The sequence below is a fragment of the Scardinius erythrophthalmus genome, assembly GCF_964197995.2.
Source record: "Scardinius erythrophthalmus genome assembly, chromosome: 21".
NCBI lineage: Eukaryota > Metazoa > Chordata > Actinopteri > Cypriniformes > Leuciscidae > Scardinius > Scardinius erythrophthalmus.
In genome coordinates, this window is record NC_138241.1 from 16,841,567 (window position 1) to 16,859,345 (window position 17,779).

The following is a 17,779-nucleotide window of genomic DNA, read 5'->3' on the forward strand; positions in this document are numbered from 1 at the left end:
AGTATATACATGCAAATATTTCTTAAATATATACATGCATGTGTGTGTATTTATGTATAGAAAATAATTATACACCGTACACACACATGTATTATGTAAAAACAAACTTTTATTTTGGATGCGATTAATCGCGATTAATTGTTTGACAGCCCTAATATAATATGTATATGTATATATATATATATATATATATATATATATATATATATATATATATATATATATATATATATATATATATAATAATTATTATTATTATGTTGCTTTAAACACATTCCAGAATTAAATTACAAAAAACCTAAGTCATCTATAAAAAAAATTCCTGTTTGGTATTTTCTGTAATTTTCCCATTAATAAGGTCAAACACATCTGAAAATATAAGTCAGACAAGGAACCATTTTGGCGTAATTCAATTATTTGGCATAATTCAGTATTTCAACAAACAAATCCTTCAGGTGTCATCTTGTGAAACTTAATTTTTAATAAATCCAAAAACATCCATTTCATTTATGTGTATAGTATGAGATGCAGAATACGCATTGATGATCAACAAGGAACAAAAAGACAAACAGACGTTGTTATTGTACACCAGCAAAAATGTCATGCATCCACAGCAAACAGATGTAAAGACAAAAAGCGAGCGTAAAGCCAAAGACCACTGAGACGAAATGAGAGCCAGCGAAACATTGAGTGCAAAAAAATGATTTAGTGCACCTTTAAATATTAACATAAAATAACATGGTCCTTACCACCTCTGAGCAAGTTTAACGAGAACGTGTTTAGAGGAAGAGCGCGGCCGCAGAGAACTGAATATGAGAGGAGATAAAAAGACAGGCACACTCAGCACTTCCTGTCTACTCAGACAACATTTTTATGAGATTCTCAACATCAGCACCAGTTCTAAGATGTGTGCAAATTCCCTGTGACAGACATCAGGGGCCGTATTCACAAAGCATTTTATCTTACCACTAGGAGTACTCCTAAATCGCACTAAAAGATTTTAGCTAGGAGTTTTCTCTTAAAAGTTATTCACAACGCCTTTCAGACCTACTCTTAGTAAAGAAAAATGACAACTCCTAAACTAAGAGTGAGTCTTTGTTGCTATGGATGACGTCATTACTCATGCACGAGCTTGACTGAAGTGACCACCTTGATTGGCTGATGATTGTAACGCGGGAATGATTCCAAACCCCTCCCCTACGATGATGATTGACAGGTGACAGGTCTGAGAATGCGTGCGCTACACAAGTAGTGCGAAGGACGAAGATGATGAATAACTGAATAAATAGCCTAAATGAATAAAGAGTAAGGAAAAACAAATAGCCTAGTAGCCTAATGAAACATATGGATTGATGCAATATCTTTGCAACGTTATTGAATTAATCTGTCACTATATGCCTCTGCCTACGTTTGCAAAGAGAAGAACATTTTAATTTGATTCACAATCAAACGTTACAATTAGTTTACATGCAATGAATGAGTAGCCTAGTTTTGGTTGTTGTTGGTGGCGTTATTGCATCCCTAGTTATGCCTACAATGCAAAATTGTTCCCTCGCGATTGGAAGCTCCTGTAGCCGCCGCGCACGCATTTCAAAACATCGCAACGTGAAATGCCACAAAAAGCGGTTTGTGAATAGGTCTTAGTGAGTTAGGAGTCCTCTCGACTTCTTTTAAGCTGTCCCAGGCTTAGGTGCTACTTTTAGGGCTAAAATGCTTTGTGAATTACTCTTAGTCAAAAAAATTAGGAGTCCTAAAGTTACGAGTGACACGCCCATTATTTTTAGGAGTTGCTCCTAAATTCGCCAGTTAGGAGCTACTTTTAGCCTTAAAATTCTTTGTGAATACGGCCCCAGAAAAACAAAGCTGGGATGGAAGTTATTAAAGTAACTATATAATCACATTTATTTATCCGTTTTATTGAATTGCAAATATTTGGCAAAAATTATAAACCACAATCCCTTCCGAAATTTTTTAAAAACATGAATCCTCTTTTATAGTCTCTGATGAGATATGCACGTACCTGGGAAACCAGTTCAGGCCAAGGTGCTCGGTCTTTGAGTACAGGATCCTGTCCTGCAACTCATACAAGGGTCGCCATGGCAATTCTATGTCCTCTCTTGAAAGCAGCTCCTTCTTCCTGAAAGACAAAATAGGGGTCTTAGGGGTGGGTGGATATTCAAATCTCAAGAGCTGTTCTGCCAGTCTGCGATTACAAATCTGTGAGGGATAATGTACAGTCATAATTGCATTGATGTGAGGTGAAGAATCAATTATTACATTGCTACATAAATAATTATGTATATTTTAAATATTTAAAATAGTTTATTTTAATTATTGAACTATTGTATTATCTTAAAGTCAATCTTACTTCAGCAGGATGATGAGGAGACGGGCGAAGCTCTGCATCAAACTGGTCTCCAGTTTGGGGATGGTGACCAGCTCGTACAGCAGCTTGACGAAAAGCACATGGTCCTCTTTGCTGAACTTTCTTCCATATAATCGCATGTACCTGAAGGACAAGGATGTATTGTGGGGTTTATTCAAACTATATTGTGTATCTCTCTGATATTAACCGTTATGATGGTGAGTTGTATGATATGAAAAAGATTGGTGGTTATTATCAGTTTTAGAACTGACAGTGTTATTGTGCTAACCTTGTGCTGATTGGTGTAGTCATGTTAGATCATAACATCAACAATGTGCATCTAAAAATGATTCCATTTTTATGCGTTTTCAATTGCTCCATGTTGAAATATGAACATAAAAGCAACATGTGATACCCAAGTAAATCACTTTAGCAGATTTAGGTCAAGCTGCCCAAGCTTGCTTTCAATGAAAAGGAAGTGGACTCGTGGCTGACCTGACACAATCGAATAATCTAGGCCATACCTAGTAGGCCTATCTGTGCTTAGGCTGGCAATGCCAATACCTTACCAAGAGGGTTTTGTGCGGATGCTCTCTGGACTGGCAGTGATAAATAAAGCCATGTCCTTCACACCTAAGTGCACACAGAGACAATTTCTAACACAAACACTACTATGTGTGTCCCAATTTGTGTACTTATGCACTATTATATAACGTTTTGTAGTATAAATAGTGCGAGTAGTGTGTTCACAGTGAAAATAGGCTACCCGGTTGAGTACATAGTGCATACATAGTGTTTAGAGATTGAGTGCGACATTTGGGACACAACTACTGACTCTAAGGACATGTCCAAAACATGGACATACCATGCATTCTTAAAAAGACAGGCAATCTGGAGACCCATGAATAGATTTAGTGAGGAAGAATATGATGTCTTGGCTTACTCAAATGGCTTGGATGACATTGAGAACAATATTTCTCTGAATGTTTACAGACGAGTATTGCATCTCATAGTCACACGCAGTCTGACATCAGTGACAGTTTGTGCTTGTTGTGCTCTTAAAATAGCACTGAGTGGCTAAAACATGACCAACAAGCCATTTTGCAATCACTGACAAAATATGGCTTGTTAAACACCAGTCATTTCCTTACCTTCACTGCAATGAAGGCTCAAACAGGTAACTTAGCTCTATATTTGATACTTTTAACACCAAAACATAACGTTGTTGCCAATTGATTGTATTTGTCAGCAATGGGCTATCATTTATAAAAACTTAAACCTAAACAACTCAAGGTAATGCTTTTATCCTACACGCAGTTAAAATCTCACAAAGTCTTCAAATTGAACGTTATAAATATATATATATTTGAACGTTCTTCCACAACGTTTGTTTGAACAATGACGCAAATGAAACAAAGTTGACTACGCATGCGCATCAGCAGTCAGCGCGCACTCTGATTAGCGCTCTATTTAAAACGCAAGAAAGATATTTTTACCCTAGTCTGCTTTATCCTCCTAAATACAAAGGGGTCATTCGGTGTTCCCGTAATTCAGCTGTCTACAGAACATCACATTTCCTGTTTATGATATTAAGGTTAAGGGAATGTAGGCCCTATTTATGATTCATGATCATGAACAACTCCACAATTTAATTTCGTCGGCAGATCAAACTATCAGGAGGATTCCTGGATAATGTTTGATGAGATAATGCCAGATTTATACTTACGTGGAAAGTTTCCTCGTCCACAACAAGACACCTGGCCATATCTCTCTGAGTTGGACGGCTCGGCCGAGGTTTCCTTTAATCTGTGCCAAAATTTCATTGGACTCTTCGTCTAGTTTGTCCTTGTACGGCAGAAGTTCGTTGTAAACAATATCTTTTTGCGGAACAAACCCTAATAAATTGGATGCTTCTTTTTTCATATTACAGTCCCCCAATTGTGGCTCCTCCACTTCGATTATTTTAGAGATAGTCATGTATAAAATATTCCAGACAGTGATGAGCTTCTGAGATGGGAAGAGAAGTATTAAAAATTATAAAACTAAATAAATGTCAAAACCATAATACAGCCGTGGTCTTTTCTTGTAGGAAGACGCGCACTGTCATCGCTCATGTCGTTTCTGAACTCTCTAGGATAATGATGACTTCTTTTAAGCAGAGCCGCTTGCTGTCATGTATCAAATTTCTACACGAGCGCTCCATGTATTCGTTTCCATTCAGCTGTAGCTAACAAACACACATGCCGCAACTCCACCCTCCTCAGCTTGCGTCACTTCCACCTTGTTTCCAACATAACAGATCCAAGAACAGTTTACTGAGAATGGACTACTTGCACAACTACTTCCGCGTTCTAGTGACCGGAGTTTACGGTTAGAGCGTTCAGCGCACCTACATGCATGAGAATGCAGATTATCACTATGTTTTATGGCTGCCAGTTGATTAAAACAATGAATGATGATCTCTGTATTATCTTGAAATGTGCCTATAAATATATTTTCTTTCCAACTGTGTATTCTGAATAATTAATACATATATGTATCCACTAAATGTAGGCCTACATATTTATATATCCATAGTATGCTCGTCTTCTCATTGACATTATTTTTTTCTCTTTCTGACATTTCATACCTGTTGGGTTTACATTTGAAAATGAAATTGACTATTTAAAGGATTGCTTATGTGCGCTGGTGTTTATTCCAGTCTTTTAAAGTAGTTGAATGAATGAATGAATGCTCGCGAGGTGCCTGTAAGTTAACGATGTTAAATAGGCTATTTAATCAATTACGTAAAGAGCGTAGAGGAGAATGACAGACAACTACTTTGAATATTATAGCATTTTGGGCAAAAATTGTCACATTTTTAAATCTTATTGCGGACACTCATTTTAAGTGGCGTTTGTTCAACTCATTGACCACAGTACATTGAAAGTAAACATAACCGGAAATAAGTGAGACGTACTATTTCAAAACGGAAGTGCGTCACGAAGCTCAGTGCAAGACACTTACGATAGGTCCATAGACACTGGCGAGGTGTGTTTTTGATGTGCTTTTTATATTTAGAATGACAATTTGGAATGTAAAGAACAACATATTATACAGTTATTTATTTTATTAGGAAAATACCATATTCATAAAGAGAAGTGAGCTCAAGGTAAACCAAATTTTCCACATTTTATAAATGACTTTACATTATATGTACATCTTTTGGAACAAACTAAGAACAAATAAGCAATGAAAACATGTATTTTATGTAAAATAGTTTTTTTTTTTTTTTTTTCTGGAAGCTAATGTTAATGTGATATTGTGAATATGTTTTACCTAATTTTTTTATTTACCTAATAAAAATACCTTTTGTTTTTGTGGCATTGAATAAAAAAATAAAGAATAAAAAAATAAAATAAAATAGACACCGGCGAGGAAATCATTCTTCTATGGCAAAAGCGAAGTTCATGAATATTACTTGTGCCATTCAAAAAAAAAAGGGGGGGGGGGGGGGGGGAGGTTATTGAGTTCGCCTAACATCGGATCCGATGTTAGGCAAACTCAATAACCTTCCACCCCCCCCTTTTCAAATTGTTAGCAGGCAATTAAATTATTTCTCTTTGTAACTTATTTCCAATTATTTCTAAGGTTATGTAAAAACAAAGGAAACAAAAAAAAAAAACCTTCTAAGGTTATGTTGAAATCGCATCACGACCTTCCAATGGGAAAGCGTAGCTCATGAATATTAATGAAGTTATGCTGACGGTAGCCTACTTGGTGACCTTCCAAAAAGCATTGGTCATTAGTAGGAGTCGTAAATTAGCCTCTTGATTATTAGATTAAATACACAGCGCTTTTGACACTCTAATTCTAAACAAGCAAACATTGCAGGTTTTCTGTGGGGAAAATCTATTTAGGATTCTGTGTCAACCATTTCGCCATGTAAATAAGCAGGAGCACTATATCTGTCACGATTGCGCAGCTATTATGAGATATATTTAGTGACATCTGCGAAAGTGTGATTACTCAAGAGCTCAGTCCGTGAGATCTGTAAACAAGAGGGTCTTAAAAAAAAACATCGGCATGTGAGCCTGTGCACATGTGACTGTAGGCGACATCTAGATCTACAGTAGCTATAAAAATTCAGCAGATTTGTTTTCATCAAATCTCTCTCTCTCTCTCTCTCTCTCTCTCTCTCTCTCTCTCTCTCTCTCTCTCTCTCTCTCTCTTTCTAATTTCCTTCTTAAATCTTGTAACACATTAGTATAATATTATTTATAACATTTAACAGGTTATAGGCCTACTATTTTCCTTCTTAAATCTTGTAACACATTAGTATAATATTATTTATAACATTTAACAGGTTATACTATTTTCCAGTAGAGGTCGCCATTGTACAAATGATACTTGAATCTGTAACATTCTCAAGCAATTACTAGTTATTTCCCTTGACAGTTGTAGCCTACATTAGTGCAGTTTTGTTTCATCTATCTATCTATCTATCTATCTATCTATCTATCTATCTATCTATCTATCTATCTATCTATCTATCTATCTATCTATCTATCTATCTATCTATCTATCTATCTATCTATCTATCTATCTATCTATCTATCTATCTATCTATCTATCTATCTATCTATCTATCTATCTATCTTAATTCAGTTTAATTTATAAAGTGAACCAACCACTGTATATCATCAACAATATGTAATGCCTAAATGGCAACATCAGACAGTTGGGGGGGAGACTCACAAAATTGTGTCTAGCAGCAGGCCGTATATAAAACTGTGGTTAGGCACAGTGGGAGGTCTGGCTCCTGTGCTGTGAAGACACCCACCCACAACAGTTGGAGAATCATTAAGTTCTGGAAAAATTAGGGATTTGGCATGCCAAACCATAGGAGTAATAATTTACGAGCATTTACAGACTTCTGTTCTTTCCTCAGAGCATGACGCGAGAGATTCATCATCAGAATAATTGGGCCGTACTGATTGTGAACCTGATAAAGGTCAAAGGAGTGGAGTCAGTACAAGACATTAACTCCATGTGCCAACCTGAATGTCAAAGATAAACTCTCCTACTTTCTGTTACTGAGAAAGCTACGGGAAGGCTTTCAGCTGTTAACTCAAGCAGTCACGAGTGCCTGTGTCATTAAGGTGCTGCTTTATGTTGAGGAGCTGAAAGCCTTTTTTTTTTTTTACCTGCCTCAGGACACTGAACTTCCGACCCAGTCTAATGGAAACTACTTTATGTTTTCACATTCACATGTGATTATCCAGAACACTAAGAGATACCGTTCCCAATTCGACTTGCTGTTTGAGCAGCTCTCTGAACCCTGCAAGCAAATATTTCTGACAGTAAACTGAAACTCAACCAGCAATGTCAAGCATAGACATTACCCATTCTGTAGTAACTCAACATTGTAATGAAACACCATTTCAGCCTTTAAAAATGCCCATTTTCTTTAATGAGGAAGTTGGCTGATATGATTTGCAAGATGGTCACAAATTATGAAAAAATACCATTGCCTACTTCAACATACCTCACAAGACAGTGCAGTGATATCATGCAAATAAGCACATTGAAACCTTTCACAGTCCTACATTGCAATGCAGACAACAGCCAAGGGGGACTAGAAGTGAGAATATATCATCTGACAGCTGTATTTAATGACAGCCATATCAGAGAGAGTACAGGCTTAGAAAACAGATCCAGAGCCAATATGGCTGTGGAAAATTAATCAGAGCTATAATTGGCTGTTGGACACAACCATCTATCATATATTTGTATGTAAATAGCTAAATAAAGCATGTAAGGAATAAGGTGTCGGGGTTAATTTTGCGCTATTTGCGATCATTTTCCCGCTTATTACGTTTCTACTCGCCAAACAAATAAACTGTTTCTCACGGTCATTGACTCGTATTGTACGTGTACGCACGCTGTGTTGTATTTTGTGTAGGCCTATATTGCCCGAGTTTACTTTGTTCTAATAAAAAAAAACTTCAATTTGAATCTTCTTCACCATCATTGGACGTTATATTAATACCTCAATCAATCTACAACTGATAAATAGGCTACACAAAATGGTGGCAGTTGTGCTTGTGAATGAATGATGCTGCTGCCTCGCGTGATATGAAAGGCGTTGCGTTTGCGATTGACCAATCAAAATCAAGGATTCCAGATGATTGCTTTTGCTCTGTTGTCATTGAGCAATGTTTTATAATTGTAAACAATTCAGCCAGTCGTATCTTCATCTGGCAGTATATGTGCAGAACTTGAGAACATTTAATTGTTTTTGTTTCCATGGAAAACATGTAATGGGTGCCTGTGGTGCTGGGCCACACTTGTTAACATTTATACTTTTTGGTTGACAGCACTGGCAAACTTAATGTCAGTCACAGAGAAAATTCACAGTAAAAGAAGAATTTACCTTAATGTTTACCAAATGGAGGCCCACGTGTGGATTATTGCTCAAAGCAACATATGGTCCAGGTTTCTATCCAATGTAACATTGTGTTAAACACAATTATTATAAAACTATTAAAGGGATAGTTCATACAAAAAAAGAAAAACCTGTCATCGTTTACTCACCCTAAAGTTGGTCCAAACCTGTATGAATTTATTTCTTCTGCTGAACACATTTCCAATAAGTTGTTTTCCAATACTATGGAAGTCAGTGAGGCTCATCAACAGTTTGATTACCCATATTCATCAAAATATCTTTTGTGTTCAGCAGAAAAAAGAAACTCATAAAAGTTTGGAACAACTTGAGGGTGAGTAAATGATGACAACATTTTTATTTTTGGTTGAACTATCACTTTAAGAAGGCTGCGAATTAAAGAAACCATAGAACTGAAATACATTTGAGTGACGTCTGGAAGAAGAACGATTTAAAACACAACTATTAATTCCTACCATATGGTGGAAGTGGTTTTGTAAAAGAACAGTTGTTTCTGGATATGAACCTGGTAATGTCTCACTTATGGTCCATGAGGGAACACAGGTACTGTAAGAGACTTTTATTTTTGAAGATTGGCGTACTTAAAGCTCCTGGCATGGTGCCTTTATATTTAGTTTTAACAGCGGTAGTTGGAAATGACAGTAGTCTTTTAACTTGTTTATCTCTTAAAGCCAGTTGCTGGCTTGTTAAAATGCACACATTTATGTCTCTTTGGCCCAACCGCATTTACAACATATCAATGGTATCTTGGCTTCGTCTGTAAACCAGCTGCAAGTCCCAAATGTCAGTTTGTGTTTCAAAGCGGACTTTAAAAGTGTGCCTGCTGGAGATCACAAAAGACTTGGGACCTTTAAAATGTAAGCAGAAGGGGATCAACATTTGTGATGAGGTTTACAAATGCATAGGACATGCAAATACAATGTAATCCATGGGAATGGATGTAGCTGCACCTGGCTTTTGTCATTTCATAGAAAATTAAACATTTTCAACAAGGTTATCATATGCAGTCGTGGGATGTTTTCACAACAGCGTGCTTTGTTTGGAGTCATTGGATTTCATTGTAATATTTTGTCATAAAATGTGATTTCACATGCTGAGTAGCCTATTTAATGCTTTCTGTTTGTCACCCCCTACTGCCACTTAAAAAAACAGTGAATGTTAGAAGCCATTTGTAGAATATTACATTGTTGATGCAACAGTCAGTGTATAATTATGTATTATTGTGTGTAAATATGTACTGTATTTAAAGGTACAGTACTAATTACAGTTAATCATTTAATGGCCAGGAGATCATGGCTGAGTCCAAAATCCCATGCTCTCTTGAGTAGGTACTTATTATGAATAAATCATTTCTTAACAACCGCTAAAAAAGTGTGTCCTTTATAGAATGATTGTGTGTCGTATGAATGTAATCTGGACGCACTACGTTCGCCATGTTGTGTCAGTTGTGTCTCGTCACTGCCATTCACAAATCCTACCGTATGCACACTTCAGAATCTCGCTGGAAGTAGGTCATCCGGGTACTTTTTGCCTGCTCTTTTGTGAGTACTGTGAATTCAGACATACTTCTTTTGTTACATACTGTTTTTCGCCTACTATATAGGGAAGTATGCTATTTCGGATGTAGCCCATGTCTGTGTCCACATCCAAAGGGAACTGCCATGCTAGGAAGATAGCATTGAGTGGTGCAGTGATGACATATTTTTGTAGGCCGACCTGGAAGTTTACATCCCCCTGGTTCCCTCGACAAAAACCCATTGATTTTTCCATTAGTTTATGGATTATTACAGAAATTATGATGGTTTTGTTCATCATGATAATCTTCACAAATTAACACACATTTTATACATTTTGAAGCCTAAATCCAATTGCCAGAAGTAAAGCTACACCACGTTCACATGACTTCAACATCACCACCATTAAAGATGAGATCACTGCATGTTTGTTCACTTCCTCGTAGAGCTCGTAATTACAACTTTTTGTAATAATAATAAAGAGCTCCTTTTTGTACCACGTGACCGATGCAGATTAATTTAGGTGTTTAGGTGTATAATTGAACGACTCAGAGTAGAACGTGTTGTCATCTCGAAATTATGGGAATAACGTCATGGCGTGAACGCAGCATACGTTTCCAACTCTTTCAGTTTTTAATTCATTTTCCCTGAAAATTTTTAATAGTTTGCAAAAGCATTAAACACAGTGAGTGTAGGTGGACTAGTGAGTACATGTGTGTTCGGCATGATGATGTTTAATGTCCCCAAAAACATCTGTAATCCCATTTAGCCACTTGTTAGCAACTAGTAAAATATAAAAAAACCCACAAGGGGATATTACAGATGTATTTTTAGAATAAAATGTTGAGCTTGTGTTAATCACACACCTTATTTTAGGCATTTCTCCAAAAACCCTTCAGGACAATGGAACTAGAAGTGGTAAAAAGCTTGTTTCTGGATTTCGGACCAAAAATATATCATCCCTGCAGCACTATATTTTTGTAGTACTTTTTAAACGGATAGCTCATACAAAAATTAATATCACGTCATTGAACTATTGACTGACTGTACATGCTTTACCATGGCACCATAAAATCATATTAAGATCTAAAAACAAATTCATGTCAGTTTTGGAGATAAGTGAATATAGGCCCATGTTGCACCCCTCCAGGACTTTTTGGGCCTCTTTGTGCATGAACAGTTAAAACAGTTGTTTAGTGAAGGACAGGCATGATGCAGGATTTATGGCAGCAGTGATGTCAGTGATAGACATCTTTAAAAACTATCATACATCCCATTATAGTATTTGGAATGATTCCAAAGCACCAGTCCAAATGGAGAACTGTGTAAACCTTTTATTAAAGAAAAAAACGGAAAACACAACAACAACCTGACAACTGTGAGAATAACAATATTAGAAAACTTTACAAGGTTTTCTGGGGATGTGGCATAAAAATCGAAGGCACTTTTTACAAAATATAAAATCATTTTAAAATCAAAAGAAAGACAAAACACTGATGAACATTAAGGCTCAAAAAGATCTGGACGATGAATGACAATTTCTGTTTCTCTGATAAAAACACAACTTTTGTCTTATGTCTTGTCCACTCCATGACAGTTTCTTTGATAAACAGACAAAACATAAGAAACAAAAGAAAAAGTGGTTGATGATCAGCAAATGTGTGTTCAATGCAACAAATGCAGTGTGGCACCAAAGGACAAAAATGAAACGAAACAATAGCACACGCATACTCAGCTAATTTTTTTCTTTTTTAATCTTTATTTCTGCAATAGTCAAATTTTGTCAGTGTAAACAAATAAATTAGTATTTACAATGTCTAGGTTCTGAAAGCATTGCAAAAAAAAAAAAAAAAAAACCTAGACATAACTTGATACTGAATTGCAAGTGTCATATAAATACTTTACACAAGTAATTATGATACAGTCTTAATATAAACATCTTCATCTCAAAGGTCTCTAAAACATGTATATGCTGATCAAACCCAAAGCCCCTGTTAGAATCGAGGGTTGTAGAAAAAGATGTCTCCATTACAACAACAAATCCAAAGAAGAAAAATTCTGCACATTGTAACAATACAGAGGAAGAAAAAAAAAAAATCTTGTGCAAGTAAAGCAGTTGGTGATAAAGTTGGTGATTATTTTTCCTCTAGATTTTGTTACATTTTGTAAAAAAAATTAAATAAGAAAAATACCACAAACATAATGTCTGATTAACATTACCCAAACTTTGGCTAACAATGACTGACTTGAGGACACAAAAAAATCTATACAAAAAATCCCTATAAATGTGCTTGTAGTTTAAGTTCATTATTTCTCCTCAGGAGGAGGTTTGTGGTCTGTTTCCCTTCTGTGTAGTCCACAAAAGTCTTTGGTCTTCTGTGTTTTGTCAGAGAGTGTGAAAATGTGTAGTTGAGATATAGTCTTTAAGGAGGGTAATTTCTTCTCTTGTTCAGTTATCTGAAAAGCAGAAAAAGAATGAAAAAAGTGGCTTTGTTTTTCTGCTTTGCTATTAATGAATCTGCTTTGCTAATATTTTAACAGATAACACTAAACCATAGGTGATGCAGACTCTGTTTTCCAAGCACTTTTACATTATAATATACACTCACCTAAAGGATTATTAGGAACACCTGTTCAATTTCTGATTATTGCAATTATCTAATCAACCAATCACATGGCAGTTGCTTCAATGCATTTAGGGGTGTGGTCCTGGTCAAGACAATCTCCTGAACTCCAAACTGAATGTCAGAATGGGAAAGGCAATTTTGAGCGTGGCATGGTTGTTGGTGCCAGACGGGCCGGTCTGAGTATTTCACAATCTGCTCAGTGACTGGGATTTTCATGCACAACCATTTCTAGGGTTTACAAAGAATGGTGTGAAAAGGGAAAAACATCCAGTATGCGGCAGTCCTGTGGGCGAAAATGCCTTGTTGATGCTAGAGGTCAGAGGAGAATGGGCCGACTGATTCAAGCTGATAGAAGAGCAACTTTGACTGAAATAACCACTCGTTACAACCGAGGTATGCAGCAAAGCATTTGTGAAGCCACAACACGCACAACCTTGAGGCGGATGGGCCACAACAGCAGAAGACCCCACAGGGTATCACTCAACTCCACTACAAATAGGAAAAAGAAGCTACAATTTGCACGAGCTCACCAAAATTGGACCGTTGAAGACTGGAAAAATGTTGCCTGGTCTGATGAGTCTCGATTTCTGTTGAGACATTCAGAATTTGGTGTAAACAGAATGAGAACATGGATCCATCATGCCTTGTTACCACTGTGCAGGCTGGTGGTGGTGGTGGTGGTGGTGGTGTAATGGTGTGGGGGATGTTTTCTTGGCACACTTTAGGCCCCTTAGTGCCAATTGGGCATCGTTTAAATGCCACGGCCTACCTGAGCATTGTTTCTGACCATGTCCATCCTTTTATGACCACCATGTACCCATCCTCTGATGGCTACTTCCAGCAGGATAATGCACCATGTCACAAAGCTCGAATCATTTCAAATTGGTTTCTTGAACATGACAATGAGTTCACTGTACTAAAATGGCCCCCACAGTCTCCAGATCTCAACCCAATAGAGCATCTTTGGGATGTGGTGGAACGGGAGCTTCGTGCCCTGGATGTGCATCCCATAAATCTCCATCAACTGCAAGATGCTATCCTATCAATATGGGCCAACATTTCTAAAGAATGCTTTCAGCACCTTGTTGAATCAATGCCACGTAGAATTAAGGCAGTTCTGAAGGCGAAAGGGGGTCAAACACAGAATTAGTATGGTGTTCCTAATAATCCTTTAGGTGAGTGTATATAATGCTACTGTATTTCAGACAGGTGGAGAAAATGAAGTGGCTGGAGTAGGAAGAACGGAGGAGGGGTTTAGTTTTGACCAGAGCCGGATTAACGCAAAGGCAAACTAGGCACGTGCCTAGGGCCCGATTGGCGGGATGGGGCCCAGACAGAGGGACAAAAAAAAAATAAAAAAATGTACAAATGTCCTATCTACAATTTATTTCAATATTTATTTATTAACTAAAAATAGTGACGATGTTTATCTTAACCATAGACTGTTACATTACTACAGTTAAACCAATTAATGTGTCCGTTACAAAGCGGGTGCCGGCTTCTGAAAGTATGTGTAAAGAACGCATCCATCAGGTGCTGCGAGGCAAAAGCCTAATAAGCACACAAAGAAGCACATCTCATACAGCATGGATGTGTTAGTTGTCGTCATCTATTTTGGAGTGATTGCAATGTATTCTAAATATAAACTTGTACTGTAGATCAGCGTCATTTCTGGAAAAATCATTCACCGCTTTATTACGAGTTTAAAAGAGCGCGAGCGTAACGTGCCCAAGACGCGACGCTTTGAATTTGCGCGTACAATGAATAACATCGCGTCGGGAGCTGACTAGTAAAAAAGCTACACAATTAAAAGACAAGACGTCTGTATTCTAAGTTAAAAAGCCAACACACTACAACATTTTTAAATGTTTCAAATAAAGGATCTCATATCTATGGGTCTATCTTCTAAATTCTGCTGATGATTAGATTCCTGACATTACGCCAATAATATCACTTTATATATTTTTTTCTGCTCAGTAGCGATCGTGTCTTTCTCTTCCACTTTATTTGTGTATAGCATATTTAAGGTAGCAATGCAATATAAAATAACTTATGCTCATCTACTGAAGTGGGATTCTGGAACTGTGAATAAATTGAATAAAACAGCAAAATAACAACAACAACAATAACATCTTCATTAAACAAAAAAGAGATTACCTTAGATAAAGTTTGATTAATATGTACATACAGTACCGGTAAAAGTCTGGACCCATTACTATTTTTAATGTTTTTGAAAGAAGTTTATTATTATGCTCTACAAGCCTGCATTTATTTGATCAAAAATACAGAGAAAAAAAAACAGGAATATTCAGCAAGGATGTGTTAAATATATAAAAAGTGACAGTGAAGACTTTTTTAAAACAACTTTTTAATAATCAAAGATCCTGAAAAAAAGTATCACAGGTTATAAAATAAATATTAAGCACCATTTCTAACATAATAAATCAGAATGATCACGTGGCACTAAATTCAGCTTTGCATCACAGAAATATAAAGTATAGTAAAATAGAAAACCATTATTTTAAATTTTAACTATTTTCACTATATTATTTTTCTGTATTTTTGATCAAATAAATCCAGGCTTGATGAGCATAAGAGACTTCTTTCAAAAACATTAAAAATAGTAATGTGTCCAAACTTATGTACTGTGTAAGTAAAAATATACTGCTTTTAAAATTAAATGTTGTATAAATAAAAAGGTTAGGAATCATATTTGTTTCAAGTGTTTTTTTATTGGGGGTGGGGGGCCTCCAACATGAATTTTGCCTAGGGCCTCCTAATGTCTAGAACCGGCCCTGGTTTTGACGGGCCACAAGTGTAGAAATGGTGTTAGAGACAGTGGTTCGACACACATTACTAATACAACAGGGGTGTGATTTAAACAATTACCCATGTTTTGTTATGATAAACTACTCACCTCGACACTCGTACTTGAGATCAGAGAAGTAAACCAGTTCCTGGGAGAAGACGAACAGTCCTAATCTCCCTCCTGCAAATGTTTGATCATAAACCGGCCCTGAGTCTGACATGATCTGTTTCCCCTCATAAACCACCACTCTGGTGAGAAAGAACATAGATCTGTTAACTCTACATGCTTTATAAGATCACTGTGTCAGTTAAGTCCTTCCTGTTAATCACCTGATGAATCCTGTCTTGGGTCTGTGGATGAGATGCCACCTGTAGGCGGTATAATCCTTCCAGCCGATATTTTTAGGGTCGTGCCACAGTGTGCGGACCTGTCAGACCATACAGCGATTAGTTTGAGCAAAGGTTACCATAAACGCTAACAGATCAATCATATTTGATGAGAAGTCAGCCTTGCCTGTCCAGGAGTGTCACCAGTGTGCCACAGGGCGTTACGCAGGTGCTCCCCTGTGCCCGTGGTAGAGTTGACCACTTTCAGAGAAACCCCTGAGATGCCAAAGGCTTTTGAAGGTTTGTCCTCCCAGTACGTCTGAGTTATCTGCTTCCACATTACTACGTAGAATCGCCCGCTGGACTGATAGCCAAACACAAACCCAGCGTAATCGTCATCTCTGTCAGTGTTGACGTAGAAAGTGCCACTGAAATCCACAGAGTTGAACTCATCGAAACCTGAAGAGCAATTCAAAAGGTTGAAGTCTCATTTCCTCAATGACATCAAGCTAAAATCATGACCAGATGGGCTACTCTGAAAGCTCACATACTCACCCACAGCAATACCAGGGTCAGAATTGGCAGTCTGAACCAACTCTTTGCCTTGATGTCTGACCACCCAGTTGGGATCAATTTGTGTTGTTCCTTTGGGGTCCAAATGCACCATCTGAAACTTCCTGAAGTCTGTGATGCTGATGGCGTCGTTCTCAGGGCACACATCCAAAAAGTCTGGAATGCTGTCATTGTCAAAATCATCTTTGCAGGCGTCGCCTCTTCCATCCCCTGGAAGAAAGTTAGAATAGTTCACAATAAATGTCAGTAGATCTGTTAAATCTGCCATCCACACTTTTTAAGATTTTTAATAACCAAAAAAATGAATTAAAACCAAAAATAATATACACAGATGATAAAAATAATAATAATAGTAATACTAATTCCCATTTTAATATAAATATTATACATTAAGTAAATAATAATAAAAAAAATTATTAATTATTAAATATAATTAATAAATATTTTCTTTATTAATATTTAAATTAATTAAAAATGCAAAATGTAAAATAAAAACTAAGAATTATTAATCAATAAATAAATATACATATTTACTACCTGTTGAAACTGCCTGAGCATGTGCAAATTATATTATATTATTAATTACTTGGTTAATAATTATTACGTTTTTACATTTTAATAATTATTCTTCATAAACGATTTGAATATTAATATAAATGATCTAGAAATGTATTATATCATATTATATTATATTATAGTATATGTTACCCACCCACACTAAATTGTGTGAAATAAAATTGTTAGGGGTTATAGAAATATTTGAACCAAAGGAAGATTTCATCTAAAACCCCAGCTCTCTTCTCCAAGCACAAAGCAATCTCAGCTGTCCTTTCATGTCATGTACATTAACATGTGACTGGCTTCAAATGTGAAATCTATTAAATCCAGACTTTAGCACATCAAATATGAGGGAAAAGTCAAGTAGGCTTTTGCACAGATGCCAGCTCTTGCTATGATGTCTGTTTTTACAGTAGTTGACTTTCTCTCCTTGGAACCATCTTGACTCTATCCAAGAAACTAAATATAATGAAGTGGGAGAAGTATGATAGCATCTGACAGCTTCGACCTCCAGCTGCAACCGGTTTCCATTTTCCCACCAACACAAAAAAAAATCAGTTAG

At 36.6% G+C, this 17,779-nt stretch overlaps 2 protein-coding genes across 2 annotated transcripts in view; both read right to left on the reverse strand.

Annotated features, from left to right (window-relative positions):
- Positions 1 to 4,631, reverse strand: part of psme4a (proteasome activator subunit 4a) — a 33,591-nt gene extending 28,960 nt beyond the window's left edge. Inside the window, exons 1-4 of the mRNA XM_081350198.1 lie at positions 4,092 to 4,631; positions 2,369 to 2,509; positions 2,021 to 2,137; positions 750 to 806 (exon numbers count right to left, since the gene is read on the reverse strand). Of these exons, the coding sequence (XP_081206324.1) occupies positions 750 to 806; positions 2,021 to 2,137; positions 2,369 to 2,509; positions 4,092 to 4,342 (566 nt within the window). The 5' untranslated portion in view covers positions 4,343 to 4,631. The remainder of the gene's footprint in view (positions 1 to 749; positions 807 to 2,020; positions 2,138 to 2,368; positions 2,510 to 4,091) is intronic.
- A 7,012-nt stretch (positions 4,632 to 11,643) lies between these two features.
- The window catches only part of thbs2a (thrombospondin 2a), a 28,032-nt gene continuing 21,896 nt past the window's right edge, over positions 11,644 to 17,779 (reverse strand). The window contains exons 18-22 of the mRNA XM_081350228.1: positions 16,642 to 16,869; positions 16,274 to 16,545; positions 16,090 to 16,187; positions 15,869 to 16,008; positions 11,644 to 12,781 (exon numbers count right to left, since the gene is read on the reverse strand). Of these exons, the coding sequence (XP_081206354.1) occupies positions 12,774 to 12,781; positions 15,869 to 16,008; positions 16,090 to 16,187; positions 16,274 to 16,545; positions 16,642 to 16,869 (746 nt within the window). The 3' untranslated portion in view covers positions 11,644 to 12,773. The remainder of the gene's footprint in view (positions 12,782 to 15,868; positions 16,009 to 16,089; positions 16,188 to 16,273; positions 16,546 to 16,641; positions 16,870 to 17,779) is intronic.